This window comes from Falco biarmicus, chromosome 11 (assembly GCF_023638135.1).
Source record: "Falco biarmicus isolate bFalBia1 chromosome 11, bFalBia1.pri, whole genome shotgun sequence".
NCBI lineage: Eukaryota > Metazoa > Chordata > Aves > Falconiformes > Falconidae > Falco > Falco biarmicus.
This window is the reverse complement of record NC_079298.1, coordinates 14,583,583-14,598,849: the sequence shown is the minus strand read 5'-3', so window position 1 is coordinate 14,598,849 and position 15,267 is coordinate 14,583,583. Positions and strand designations below refer to the sequence as shown.

The following is a 15,267-nucleotide window of genomic DNA, read 5'->3' as shown; positions in this document are numbered from 1 at the left end:
GAAAGTTGTGTACATGCAGCCAGAGAATAATTATAACCATTTCCTCTCTCCGATACATGTCCTCTCTCGCTTGCCACTTCTCTGCTGAGAGAAGAGCCCTTTCCCCTGGACCTGGAGAACACTGCAGAGTTGGTTTTTCTGCAGCACAGCCTGGGACACATCCTTAGATCCTACAGCACCTTCTCTTTCCCATGCCGCAAACTGGACATGAGGCAGTGCTTCATTTTCAACAGAGGGAAGGAGTAGCAGAAGCTCAGCAGGCTGTCATAGGAGAAGAGGGCTCAGTTTCTATAGTTTAAATCAAATCAGGACCAAAGCACTGTATTGGCTTACTAATGACATTTAGTTAACCGGCAATCATGCTGCTTTTATACTTCTGTTCAAGCTGGCTCGTTTTTTTCCAAGTCACTCTAATTTCCCAGTTACTGTTTAATCTGTCTGATGGTTGCTTCTTCTTGAGCGTAAGCAGTTTGGAGAAAATGCCATGTGTATTTGATCCAGGCGCGTGGGTGCATATACAGTTTGTACTCATGTTCTTCTCTTAGCAGGTGCTGTTATCCATGCCATTTACTAGGGGTGGGCTCTGCAAGCACCCCTGTGCTGCCCTAACAGTTACTGCCCTCAGTGAATAGCAGGGGTAATAATTTTTACAGTATTTTTGAGGTGGTCCTCTTTAGCCCACAGGGTTCTGACTGCAGCAGTGGGACGTGAGGCTGCATCTCAGCAGTGAAGATGTGAATGGCTGCAGATCTCTGCCTTCAAGGGGGGCACACGCACTAGGCTGTATCTACCGTTGTATTGGAGGGTGCTAACATTGCTAACATCAGTAAGGCATAATCTAATCGAAAACTGCCATCAGATCATCAGTTTCTGAATGTCATTTTTAGGGTAATGCAAAACAATTTTGCTAAGGACACCATGTGAATTTCTGATAGTTGTAGAGGCCAAACCAGCTACATGCAGCACAGTCAGAGAAGTCAGGAAGTCTTTGGTAGTTTTTTGTATTTTAGTAATTTTTGAGAGAGGAGCAGGCAATACTAAGATACTGGCATGTCAGGAAGAACTACTGAGGAACAGAAGCAGATGAGAAAATTATTCCATAAAGGACATTGGAGGTGTTATATGTAGAATAAAGTAATGCAGATATTTGGTGACCAAAGGGAAGTTCACTTGATTTCTGTGATCTGTTATTCTCCAAACAGAAATAAGAATATGCTTGAAAGAAAGTTATGGTGGTTTGGCAGTCTTCCCGTAAGGTTGGGTAGTATGATTAATTCTCTGTGGTTTGTAAGACTTACATTAGAAAGTTAGCTCTTAAACATTAACTTGGCCAGTGAAATTCCCTCCAGGCAAAGACCCTGTGTCTCCCTTGAGCTGTACCGTGGGAATGGGCCCAGTGCAAATGCGGGTGGTGTTAACGCCGTTATATTCCCAACGACGATAGGTTCTCAGGGATGTAACCATTTACTCACTATTTTTTGGACACTGTAACTACAGCTCAGCTGAGGGAAAGGGTTTTGTGGCAAGTCTATTTACCAGCTGATGCTACTCCAGTGAAATCCAAATGTCGTCATCTATGTAAAACATAAAGCTGAGAATATTGCATTTGAACTGCCATGCCCGGGAAGACAGGATGTTTTTGCATATTTGAAGTTCGGGGGAATTTTTCTTATCCTTGTGTAATAAACTTTTTCCAATTTTTTTTAAACCCCTCCTTGATATTTTACGGCTACCAGTGAATTAACAATTAACTAAAGTAAGCAGAATAAAACCGGTATTGTTTGTAGCGAGTATCAATTGAAATTAAGCAGTGAGAACAAAATGTCTTTGCTGGTTTTCCTAAAATCTAGGGCTGGCACAGGAGGATGTAGTAAGGTCTTTTTATTTCGAATGTGCACTGTTACAGATGCACTGCAAATGCTTGAATTGAATGTCTCGCTGATTTAGCTGTAAGCAGGTTTTGCACATTTGTCTTCAGATTAGTGTAATTCTAGCGCACTGTAGTGGAGTTCTCCACAGCACATGGTTTGTACTCCCAGTTGTGCTCTCTCAGCTAGGGTATGGGTGGCATTCTTTGCTTGGGAAATGTTGGTCTTGGGGCTGGTCAGGCAATCAGAAGTGAGCAAGGCAGCGTGCTGCCAAAAGCCAGTTCCTCTGAATGAGAGGCAGAAACTCCAAGTATTTTTTTCCCAGTCATCAGGTGAAATGCAATAGTGTTGCTCACCGGTTCAGAGTAAACCATTTTACATGCAAAATACAAGCTGTAGTTGGTTTCTACATCTCAGTTACGAGGCTGTCACCCTTGGTGACTGTCTGAGCATGTCCTCTGAATTTGTGATACTTTTGATATGGTTGATGTTGGATGTTCTACAAATGAAGATATGTGGGTGGATTTCTCAGCCTCTCCCTAGCCCCTGGGGTAAAACTAGCTCTGGATTCATCTGGCTAAAGGGGAGCTAGAAAAGTCTGTGAGCGAGGATTTTACACTGGAAACACTCATCTGTCACAGCAGTCGTGTTCATCTGAATGCACAAGAGGAGTTGCAGCTGTGCAGCACCACTGTCACAGGGCCTCTGCAGAAGCCAGATGGAATGGGAAGGGCTGAGGCTGGACTTCGGTGCAAATGGCAGGTCAGCAGATGGGCGAGGACAGTCAGGATGCCCCTGCTCAGAGTGCTAGCACCCATCTCTGACTGGCTTCACGCTGCTCCTCATCTTCCAAGTGTGTGTGGCTGGGCAGGGTATGGCACAGGCCAGAGTGCCCTTTGCCTGTAGGAGTGGCCCTGAGCAAAGGAAGGGGTCTCAGTGCACGCTGTTGCCTGCGTCTGCCTGATCTCTCCATCTCCCAGAGCTGTTTAACAGCCTCCTTAAACTGCTTTTGCCATCAGTAATATAAAGAGTTTGTACTGTTCCTCACTTCCGCTTCTGTGTGGTGGCTGGTTTGGGATAAGTATTCCTCCTTAACCTAGATGGAAGCCAGTAATGTGCATAGAATTGTAATCCGTTATCTAAGCCTGTTCTGATTTTGGAAAACTAGCATATCCACAGTGAGTCACCCTACAGCTTGTCTGGCGTCCTGTTCTTAGGATAGCAAAGTTGTGGAAAGGGACTGACCATTTTCATTAATCCCTCAGCCCTGCAGTACTCCCCTGGAGGGTCAGGTCATAGAGCCTCAAACAAGAGTCACTGCTTTTGTGATGCTTTGCAGGAAGCTGGCTAATGTGTGCTTGTATTCACAAGCTGGGAGGCTATCAACCCCACAAGCGGGCATTGGGCAGCTGATGTGCGGATGTAGGCAAATACCTTGTTCCTGATTTTCTGCTTAGTAGCAGCAGTGCCCCTGTGAGCAGAGACAGTAAGAGGAAATCTTTAATTATAGAAATGGCAACCTGTGCTAATGACTTCCATTCCTGCTTTTTCTCCTCTCAGAATATCCCCACCTTGGGAAGCGTAGCAATAACCATGGCGCTCCACAACTGTGATGAGGTGGCGGTAGCTGGGTTTGGCTATGACATGAGTTCACCCAATGCACCGCTGCACTACTATGAGAACATCAAGATGTCTGCCATCAAAGAGGTAGGGAGCTCCTGCCGAGCACATACTCCTCCCAAACCCACTGATCACCCCGACTCCAGAGCCTCACTGGGCTGGTGATGTCAACTTCCAGCTTTCCTGTATGGGTCAAAATGCAGCTCCACCCATGCTGTGGACTGTAAAATTTTAGACATTCTCTCAAGCACAATGTGTGTTAAAAACAGTTATTTCTGCTGGGAAAAGTTCTTTGGAATGTGTATATGATGTGATTCCTTCTTCAAGCAGCAGAAAAAAGATTCACATAAATGTTAACTCAAGTAGGGTGGAAGGGAGCAACTCTGCTCTCGCTTTGAAAAGATGTGGCCTCCTCCTGCTTTTTGATCCATTGTATTGCTCTCTAATCCATGGGCTTCTTTTCCTAGATGATCCCCTCCTCAGCCCCTGTGAAATGTGGGGGAGGTGAGATTAGCACGTGCATGTTAGCTCTCAGCTGACTGTTCAGCAGCAGTTAACTAGTGTAAACACATCATGGCTCTGTGGAGACTGTTCTTTAAAGCCAGATCTACACTAGAAACATTTTCTGGTACTATCACAGTGAGATGACCGGCATTTTTAGAGGAACAAAGGTTCTCGTGTTGGTATAAAGATGCTCTTTCAGGTCTGTCCATTTCCTGTACCAGACTAGAGTGAACTTGGACACTGGTCTAAGCTTCTATAGCGGGGAAGTTTGCTGCTATTTCAGTAGAGCTCAATCTTTCCCAGCACAGATGTGGCCCAGGTCTTTCTAAGATTGTTTCCCACTCTCCACTGGCTCCTAGGTGTGAAAACTTTCTCCTTCCTACTCCACGTTGAGAAAAGTTGTATTGTCTGTGAGCTGTAGCTGTCTCCTGGCACTTGGCATTTGTTCATCTTGAGCCCTTTGCCATTGATCCAGGTTAGAAGGGAAGCTGGGAAGTTGTGTTTTTCCAAATCACAAAATTGTACATGTCTTAAGACTCTCACAGGCTGCAGGCTGCATGACCCTAGGCAGACTGAGAGGAATTAGAGATCAGTGATTAGTCAGCTTGAGAAATGAGAAGATCATGTCTAATTATTAGAGGAATGAGACTTTGGAACAACCTCTTAGCAGGGGCCAGGAGAACAAAGGGAGTTAAGGAAAAGACTGTGAGGAGGTCCAAATATATCAAGGGACTGGACATTGTGGTCCTGAGGTACCTCCTGGGCCTGTGGAGGTAGCCACAAAAGTCTGCCTTGCTCAGTGGAAAACCATGGATTTAATCAGTCCTGGCTGGGAAAGTGAGTGCCCATTTACAGGATTTAAGGGGTACATCCAAAGAGGAAAACTGAATTGAGTCACTATGTACAGAGGTGGTGTCAGGCTTATGAAATCCCTGGGCCGAAAATAGATGAGGAGTATCATTCTTGCAGTGGTAGAGGAGGTATCACCACTGGCTTGCCCAGTTCTGACTCTTCCCTGGACACCTGCTCATACCCACTGCCTGAGACGGGACCCTGGGCTACCCAGGCTCAGGTCTGAGTCAGTACAGCTGGTTCCTTAGTCTTCCAGCAAAGATACGGCCTCACCAGCATGAAGATGGATGCAGATGCCTGGCTCTAGCAGTGGGTGCAGAGACTGTTCACGAAAGTTTCAGGAAAAGCTTTTGTCTCTGTGTCCACTCTGGTGAATTGGCAGTCTTTTGTGGAGAATTAATCTTGCCCGATTGTTCCTTCAGTCTTACAAGGATGTCAGGCCCACGGTCTGCTCTTGGATGTGGGGACACACTCACAGGCAGGTGTCCTGTGCCAAGCCTGTTTTGCCACCTGGTTCTGCCACTCTGACCTTAAGGACACTGACACAGGAGCCGACAAGAATGAAGTCATCTTGCTCTTGAACCTTATGTGGATCAGTAGGAAAAGCTGGCACAAAGAGTTGGATGACAGAGTCTCTGGTTGAAGTCACCAGTCCAGATCACTTGGATCTTTGATTCTGGAGGCCAGCACCCTGCATGGCATGCAGAAACCAGTGGAAGACAGGAGGGAGTCACTCCTGGACACCATATGTGGTCTCAGGAATAAACATCACATGGCACAGGGCAGTAGATGGGGATAGACACGTGAAATGCAACCAGTAGGTTTCCTAGAGAGACCAGTTGGTGCCTGGTTTGTCAAGCCTCTGCTGTCTGGAAGCTATCAGTCATCATATCCAGGATGTTCTGTACAGAGGTGAGGGAGCGTTGAAAGGTTCTGATGAAGCCTCACTAATTCAGATGTCAGTGGATTTGTTTCTGCCGCCAGGATTGTTGATGAGAGCTCTGCAGGCCAGCAGAGCTGGTTCTAGGAGGAAGGTTCCTGTTCCACTGGAAGGCTGGTTATCTGATACGTGTCTGCCCATCTAATCCTCACATCCTCACCCACAGGCTCCTCTTACATTTCACTGCCCTAGTACAAGAAAAGCCATCTGTTCCCGAGTATCAATAATTAATGCTCCTCCTGCCTCTGCCCCTCCCAATATGACAAATTGTTTGTGATATTGTGGAATGTGAAGAGCAGAGAGAGGATTGCATTTCTTTCTCTCCCATTTAATATTAATGGTAGCTGGTAATTGTTAGTCACATGAGGGTGAAGTTGAAAGGTGAAGGGCAGAATGGTTGGGTTGTGTCTTCCACAGTTGCCTTCAAATAACGCACAAATGGAGATTTGCCCCACTCTAGACTGGAGGCACCCTGCACACCTTGCTTGAAGAGAGACCTGCATGTGGGTTGCAAATCAGGAGGCTGGCCTGCGCCTGGTACCTTGTGCCAAACCTTGGCTTTGGCATTAGTGAAAGAAGACTGACTCAGAGCCAAGCTCCACCAAGGTTTTTGTCTGTTCCACCTGCTTTGACACCCAGAGGCCCAAAAGCATCTACAGCATTTTCCTCAGTGTTGCTTTGGACCTCTGGGATTATGTCCAGGTCTAGTTCTTTCTGGTCCTCTACATTTCAGCCTCTAAAAGAGCTACTAAAGAAGGCTATGCCTTGAAATTACACAAGTATCATCTTTGTCCTCTGGCCTGCAGACCCATGGAGGCTGGAGTACTTATTCCTGGGCAGGGGAGTGAAACAGGTTTGCTTAAAGTAGCAACATCACAGCACCGAAACAATTGTCATGGGATGCAGCTGTCATGGGATCCACCATAATGAACATCCTGGGCAGGAACCCCTGCCGTTTGACCAGGCTTTGGTCGGGCAGAACTTCTGTTTCTGAAGTTCAAATCTTTTCCCTGACTGCTGGGCTCCTCCAGCTTGAATGACCAAAAATTTTCAGTGTTTAAGCCTGGAGAGCAGCTGCGGGGAAGGACTCCAGCTCCACCCTGAAACCATCGCTGCCTTTACAGAGGAAATGTAAACACCAGCAGTGTCCTGGGTCTAGAGGTGCCACACATGTGTAGCTTCTGGGAACATCTATCAAGCCGCTTCCCTTGCCTGGTGTCCACAGGGGGAACAGGCCTGCCAGTGAGCATGCATCCTCTCAGCAAGGTGTGTCACTGATTTACACTTGAGGCAGGCTTGACATCTCTCTGGACACCCTTGAAACCCTATGACTCACCTCAGAGGAATTTGTTCTGATTATATAAAAAAAGCTAGCAAAATGCGCTCGCTTGCTCACAGCTGGGCGGAGATGCCTCTCCCATGCCAAGACTGAGGTGATAAAATCTCTGTGGAAATGAATGTGATTTTTCCTGTTGCTCTGTGGGACTGGCAGCTGAATTTCCAAGAGGAGAAACAGACAGCCCTACGGTATAGTTTTGCTTACTCTTTGCTTGCCCCGCAGGGGTAAAAGCCCTCAAGGTCCAAGGTTGTGCTGCTATTACTACCACAGAAGGCAGCTGCCTCCGCTGCCTCTTCCAGCATCTCCGACTCCCAGGGGCTGGGCAGGCATTTCCTACCCCAGAGGAAAAGGCTCTGCAAGGAGGCAGATGCTCTGGAGCTTCAGCGGTGTTACCAGTCAAGGGGAAGTAGATGGTCTTGGGACCCTGGTCAGTAGTATGGCTGCAAAACACGTATGGATTCTTCTGTGGTTGTGAATGCTCACGGGAGTAAATTCCTCCAGTTTAGTCCTGGATGGCTTCCTTACTGTCTGTCCTGGGTAGCGCAGTGTACTCCAGCCAGGACACATCCAGGCAGACCTCGTGGAGAAGACCCTTTTCTGTTTATAAGTGTTCTCTGGAGAGCTGGAAGCACACTGGTGTGGCGCTTTCTGTTTCAGGCTGTGAGCTGGAAGATCAGTGCATGCAGTGCAAAACCGCCTCTTGATCCCAGCTCTGCTGCCCAGCACCGTCTCCCCTCATCTCTCATCATCTCCCCATCATGGCTGGGGGTGCAGCGTCCCTGGCCTGCACTTCAGCAGGGGTTTTCTGGGTGATGTGGAGAACAGCCTGCTGTTCTCTGGTCTGTTACTGGGAGACCACTGCCCAATAGACTCAGTGCTGTTGTGTAAACTCTCACAGGTGATTTTTCAGCTCTGATCCTGTCTCTTTCTTTTAATTTACAAAATGCAGAATGTCCAAGTGTGTCATCTCCCTTAAGTTACTATTTTCCCTATTTGAAATGTATTTGCAACAGCTTTCGACCCTTGGCTGCTTCCGTAAATGCTGTACAGACAGTGACTGCATCTTTGCCAAGGTGTCTGCTCACTTGTTTCTGTTTTCATGGCAATGAATCCATCAGAGCTGAATTTTTATTTAGGTTATTGTATTTTTATTTCTTGCTCAAGTCCTGTAATGCTTCATGCCCAAGCACTCCATAAAAGTGTGTTTGTATCACAGGTCACTGTCTTCTACTAATGTACAGGTGTCAGATCCACTGGGAACATAGCAAAGGAAACGTGGAAGTGGAGGTGAGGAAAAAAGAAATAATTTTAAAATAGAGTGAAGGCTTTTCTGGATTAAAAAAAAACAACAATTAACCTGCCTATAAAGATTACAATAGACCTTCAGTGCTAACGGCAAAACAGGCTAGTGTATCAGGAAGAAATTATTGCAGGATGGGAAAGTGACAGTGTTTAAAATAGTAAAAACTCCATAAGGAGTTGATGAAACTGAGAGAGCAGGAGGCTGTGTTATATCACGGGAAGGAAGCACAAAACTGGCTCCCAGCATCCCTCCTCCACGTGCTCTGCCCCAGCACAGTCTTCCCTGCCTCGTGATCCAGAGGTGAACTTCAGTCTCCTGGTCTTTTCTTGTGGGAGCAAGAATGTGAGCAAGGAGTCACCTCAGATGCCACACAGGGAACACCCTGAACTGTCTTCTCAGCAGCTGGCTGCAGACCACCTCACCCACACTGGTAAAAATGGAGAATGCACGGTTACGAGCCACCCCTGTCCATCCAGAGCCCATCTGCGGCATTTGGGTTGCTCGGTGGAGCTGCTGACTGGTCGCCTTTTCACCCTAGAAGCAGATCAAGCGCCAGTGCCGATGTTGTTGGAGGTGTCAGCTCCTTTGATACAGCTGTGCCCAGCACTTCAGTGACTCGCTGCCTGACCCGAGGGGGAGGTGGCGCAGCTGCCTTTGATGGCTTCTTTCTGATCATCAGCGCCGCTTCCCCAGCAGGCCTTTGTGGGATGCTGGAGGACACCATCTTGTAACACTTCTTATTCAGCCTGTGTAAGGGCTGTCACAAGGGCCAGGGGAGGTGGCCTGCAGCACGCAGTGACACACAGCTTTGTCTGTGTCTCTCCCCGCCAGCAGCTACCTCTCAGAATAATCCGCAAACATCAAGTTTGGAGTCTCGGCCCATAAAGGCACAAACAATAGCGCTTTATCATCATCTGGGCTCTCTCTGTGAAGCCGTCCTTTGCATTTTAAATCAACGCAAGTTGCTTAGGAGGGGGTGGTTGGACTGCTTCAGGCCTCCGAGTACCTTAAAAGTTTGCGGTAGCCAACAAGAAGAACAAAACTCCTTTGAAAGCCAGGCAGATGTCTAGCCTGGTGATTTATAGACTGAAAACACAGCTATTCGAGCCTGGCTGATGAATTGCGATTGGAGTACAAGGACTGGTGCAGACTGAAATGGAGGTCAGCTTTGGAGGGGGAGGTTAGGGGCTGGGGCAGGGGGACCTCTGAAAGGGCAGTGCTTTTTCCTGGGGCCGGCAGTGATGACTGATGAGGTTTATACATTTTTGTCTTTGTTTAAAAGCCACCTGTTTGACAGCGTTTTGGCTGAATGAAGGCCTCACATGCTGTTCCTGTGCATAAGGACCGTGTGCCAATGTAATAGAAATCTGGAAAAGATTGATGGAATAGCAGTCACGACCAGAGCACAGGTATTGCCTTGTTCGGTAGGACAGAAGTACAGTAACACTTGTGGGGTGCCACTGCGCACTAATAACAGCAAGGAAGGTAAGGCTATAGGATGGACAAAAACAGATTTAGGGTCTGGACAAGATCTCTGTAGGAAAAGACAGTAAAAGATCTACAGGGGTGTACTGGAGACCAGCTGCTGACCCCAACGTTGAACACAGACCTCTGTAGGAGTGCTAGGTGTGACCCGAAATCACACTGTCACAGATGTACGGTAGGGGCCAGTATTCCTATAAAGGGGAAAGCCCAGATATTCTCAGATGCAGTAGCTAGCATAGCTCTCCTCACCAAACATGAGGGAATAAGAAGAGCTGAAGGCCTTTCAGAGCTGTTCTTAGCAAGCATGAAGACCTTGCAGAGGGACATCTTAGGAAACAGCCTTTGATCAGGTGCCTTCATGGTTAAATTAAATGGAAGGGCAAGAGAAGGGATGTTATAACTCTAATTTTGCTTCTAAAAGGAGGGAGCTTGATAAGCAGGGCTGCAGGGTGGCACTTGGCAGTGCTGGTGGGGTGCTCAGGGGAACTGGGACGTGTTTGCAGACTCTGACCTCTCTGAATTTAGGCCTAGCCTAGGAGAATGGGCTACCAAAAGCAGATGCACTGAAGAGCTTATGGACTCATTGAAGAACTGAAATCTTTTTGTGAAAAGCTCAAAAATTATCTGCAGTTCATGTTTGCAGCAAAGGGGGAACTGGCAGAAAAAGGCTGTAGACATCATCAATAACTGCTTCAAAGTGGGGTTAGAAGTAACGGGGCCGGGGGGGCATCAGCAGACTTCACCCCTGATGGCTGGAGAGGACAGAAGTAAAGTGGAAACTGGCAAAAGTCAAGTTAGATCTTGCAGAGGAAAATTAACAAACACTGGACAGTCCCACTATCAAACAAATAATACGGAAACAAGGAAAGAATTCGAAGGGCTGTGGCATCCAGGGAGGTGAAGGAAGCAGAAGGCGTAGGGGTTAAAGAGCCAAAGTGAGAACTACATGAATAAATATATTACCTCCATAAGGGTGAGAGGATGAACGTGAGGGAAAGGGTGTCTTTCAGTGAGAAGTTTGTAGAAACAGAAAATGACTGGGTCAGCAGTGAAAGGCAAAAGCCGTTGAAGATAATGCACTAGGTGTGAGAGCCTGAAAGATCGCTGCTCCAACCACTGCGCCGTTGAGCCAATTAAGCTGCAAGTGCAGAGGAAAGGGTCCTCAATAAATCTATCAGGTTACACGTGGCTCCACAGGATTAGATTGTATTGGACACAATACCTCTTTTTCCTTTCTTTTTTTTGGGGGGGATGGGAGCCAGGCAAGGAAAATAATCCTGTCAAATTCAGACTCTTAATCTGACCTCAGAGGTACTGCTCAGAACTTCAGAGCGGAGTTTCAATGAAAGAATAATTAAATCCTGAAAGCAAACACAACACGGATTTACCAAAGGCAGGTTACAAAACCTACTTTAGTATCTTTACATGATTTAAAAAATATATAATTCTGAGGACAGAGGAAGTACACTAGCCCAATCTGTCTGAAGTTCAGTTAAGCGTGCGATACTGTGCCGTGTGAGATATTAGTTAAGCTTCAGAAGGTATGGTTTGGTGCAACACCTGTACGTGAACAGCCTCTCTAAAGGAGAAGACAAAGAGCAGCCCTGAATGGATGGCTGGGAGTTTCCCCACAGGAGGTCATGTTTAGTGTTTGCTTTAATGATTTTTGGCACAGAAGGCAATGGCGTGCAAGCGGAATTTGTGATGACACTAAACCAGGTGTGGTCAGTACAAGGAAGGATCAAAATACCATCCAGGAAGACCATGAGCACTTTGAGAACAAGAGCTAACTGGGTGGCATGAAACCTAAGAGTATGAATGGAAAAGGTCATGCTGTTTGGGGCAATACCAGAAATTTTTAGTCTAGGCTGGGATAGCATTATTTGACCATGGCAGAAGATGAAAATGCTTAGATAGATACAAGTAAATTACAGGATAATTTAGAATGCCAGGCTGTGCCAGAAATGCCAGAATGTTTGTCGCTGTGGAAAAAAAAGGCAAGTACAGCTCTTGGAAAGACTAGAGGAAAGGACTTCTTGTAGAGAGAGAATTGCCTCTGCGTGAGGCTATTGTGAGCCCTCTTTTTTGGTTCACAAGAAGTGAATCTGGGGTAAATAGGGACATAGGGAGCTACTACATTTCTGGGAAATATCCCAATTTTCACAGGGGAAGTGAACAGCCTGTTTTGTTAGAAGGCAGGCATGGCTTGTTTAGCTTGGTAAAAGGAAGACTGAGAAGAGATACAATTGTGCTGTCTGTATGTATTAAGAATAAGCAGGAGCTAAAAGAGCTGTTTAAAATTTCAAGTTGGTATAAGAATGACTGGGCATAAAGGAGCTGTGAGCAAATCTCCTAAACATGAAAAGATGAGGGTGCCCATCCCTCCCTTTTGTTTCAATACGTGTGACTCCCAGGAGGGTGCAGGTGGGACAGGGCAGTCTGCGGTGCTGCTGCGTCCCAGCAGATGGACTGAGAGAGGAGGGATCCCAAACCAGGGCAGGGCACTGGTGTCATGGGAGGGGCACTGGGAGGTGAAACTGCAGCTCATGGGTGGCCGTAACACACCTAGTGCATGTGGTCAGCGTGCCAGGACAGAGCAAGGGCATGGGCCAGGCAGAATCATGAAAAATAAGCAGCTCTAGAGACAAGGCAGTGAAGGTTAAAGGCAGAGATAAATCGGCACTGGTGGAGACTGGAAACTGACTGTTACCAGCAAAGTAGCACTTCTTGCTGCTGCTGTGGTTTCTCTGCAGGCTTTCGGGGCGAAATGCTGTTGACTTACAGAAATACGGAGGATGTTAATAGAATGGAGAAACCTGCTGCTTTACAACTTGCTGTTTTTCTTGAATGCATTCCTCATTGACTTCACTCTCTCTGATTTTATCTTCTCATATTTTAAAATACTGCGATCAATACTTGATAAGACTGATGTGCTCTGAAGCTGAGGCATTCCCCGATCGTAATTCATTACAGATGGGGAGCTTACTTTCCTCCTGGGTTGGCCTTTGAAACATTTTTCTTAGCCTTAAAATATTCTACTTGGCTTTTCTTGAAGGGACAGAAGATGTTTTGTGCTTCTTCATGGAATCATCAAGAAAAAAAGGACAGGTGGTTCGGGGCTGCTGCATTTGCATAACCCTGAAAGGTGGCTTTAACTGATGATAAATTTTCATCTAATAACTGTGACCAAACGATCAGACCCACTGCCACCTCTCTGGGATGGACAGCCATAACAGTGCATGAGCTTGCAGAGCTGCTCTGCTCCTGCTTCTCTCTGCTGAAAAAAGCAAACATCCACTGCTCAGAGAGAGACCCAAAGCAAAGCAAATCCCAGCCTGATCCCCAAAGAACAAGAAGGGCTCTGGGGCCTCCTGGGATGTGTCTGTTGGAACTCCCTGCAGCTGTGAGCTCTGACAAGCAGCCAGTTCATTTGCACAAGTGGAATCTGTACCAGACGGCTGCTTGATGTGGGCAGCGGCAGGGGGAAGAGGGCAGGGCCAGTCTGCCAGGTTGCAGGAGCAGCAGTGGTGGTGACGCGTAGGGACAAGAAAATGGAGGTGGCAGTGAATGCTCCAGGCTGTTCCGTCACTGTCTGGAGGTGCAGATTCGCGAGAGAGGAGCTGCAGTTTTCTGCTTGTGATGCTGAGGTGTAGCTTCGGGACTTGGGGCAGGAGGTTTGTGAACGTGAACAGTCCGCATACAGGAATAGGAAATGAGGCAGTAACAGCCCCGTGCGTACAGGAAGAGCGGGTCAGAGCAGTCAGAAGGGGCAGTGAGCATCTTTCCAGCGCAGCCAAAGCACGTCCAGCATCTGAAGGCGGGAAAAGGCTTCTTTGCAGTAGCAGCAGAAGTAAACACCAGCATTGCAGCAGCTTCATGTAATCATTGTCCAGGCATGGATCCTGCTCACAATCATCTGCTTAAAATGTCAAAATGAGCACTCTGACGGCACAGCTCTGTCTGTGTATGGGTGACCAGAGAGTTGCCTCTTTCTTATCATCCTGCTGCAGCTCAAGACACTGTATCAGTGGGAAAGATTTCCAAGACAACTTGCCTGCAAGCTTGGTTACACAGAGCACCTTGGCTTACCCAGTGAGGGGTGGCAAAAGAGAACTTCCCCTTACAACAGCCGTAACGTAGTCCTGTTCCCAAAGCACACCTGAGCTTGCCAAAGCCTGGCTTTTCATGAGACCCTGCAGCCATCTCACGGAGCCCCCCTACCCACCGGGCCCTGCTGGCAGTGTATGCTGCCCAGGGTGCTATTTAGGGTGTATTTTGTTGCCTTTCCCCCTGTGGGGGCAATGGAAGCAAGGTGCCTGCCTCTTTCTGGCAGTTTTGAGAAATCTGCTCCAGTTCCTCTCCCCACTGCTGCCACTGGTGCTGGAATTTAGCTTCCTTCACCTGATTAGCTCTGTCTGTCAGTGGGGTGAGTCCCTCTCCTGTAATCAGTAACCGGAGCTGGTGTTGAAGACATGCCTCATCCCTCCTGCCTGTATTGCTGTCAGGCATGGGGGGAGCAGCGCCATGCAGAGCACCCTGCTAGTGCTCCGTGGGAGGGACGAAAGCCCATCCTTGCCAGGGAGTCCTCTTCCTCTGTGGTCTTGCATTCAACCACAAAATATTTGAGAGTACTGCTGCGGACACCACTAAGATTTGTGGATCAAGTGGGAGGCTGAACTCCCCTACATGTGGCTTTCTGCTTGGAAAGAGGAGTTTGTGGCAGTGTCCAGGGTGCAGCAGCCTGGATGCCGAACAACCAGAGGTTTTATAGCTCTTGCCAGCAGCCTTGCAGTCAGTGCTGGAGCCATACCTAGCCATAATGTGAAAGACTGCAATTGTATCGCCCAAAGTTTTATTATCTATATACTGTACTTAAATTCCTGCTCCACTTGTACCTTTCACAAAGCAGATTTCCTCTTGCCATCAGATAAGGCACTTGCATGTGGCCTGAGGTGATGTTTAGGGTGGTTTTAGTTTCCCTAGAAGTGGCTGCTTCCTCAGTTACCGTCTGTACCAAGCAACACACGCAGGTTGTCCTGGGTGAAAGCACTTGGCTTCTCACACTGTTTGATGAGGCTGAAAGATGTGGAGGAGGGATCAGATTGTGCTGTGATGTATCAGGCACATCAGGCTCCCTGGTGCTCCGGATAGGCTTTGAACAACGAGCCCAGCCTGATGTAAGTGAATGCATTGGGACCTGGTGTTCCCAGCATGGCCTCTGTGCCAGCGACAGCTGCTCGCTGCCTGCTGGCCGGAGCGTACACGCAGCACACTTGGCTCCTCTGCAGGTGCCGCGAGTCCCCAGCGAGGGGTTGTGTAGTCAAGAGGAAGAGACGCTGCTGCATGGCGGGGCCCA

The 15,267-nt window shown here is 47.7% G+C and overlaps 1 protein-coding gene across 5 annotated transcripts in view; it reads left to right on the top strand.

Annotated features, from left to right (window-relative positions):
- The window catches only part of ST3GAL3 (ST3 beta-galactoside alpha-2,3-sialyltransferase 3), a 184,114-nt gene that overhangs the window by 161,733 nt on the left and 7,114 nt on the right, over positions 1-15,267 (top strand). For 4 of the 5 annotated variants that reach the window (XM_056355881.1, XM_056355886.1, XM_056355885.1 and 1 more), the window contains one exon: positions 3,429-3,575. The exons of the other annotated variant lie outside the window; for it this stretch is intronic. In XM_056355881.1, coding sequence (XP_056211856.1) covers positions 3,429-3,575 — 147 coding nt within the window. The remainder of the gene's footprint in view (positions 1-3,428; positions 3,576-15,267) is intronic. 5 annotated transcript variants of the gene reach the window in all.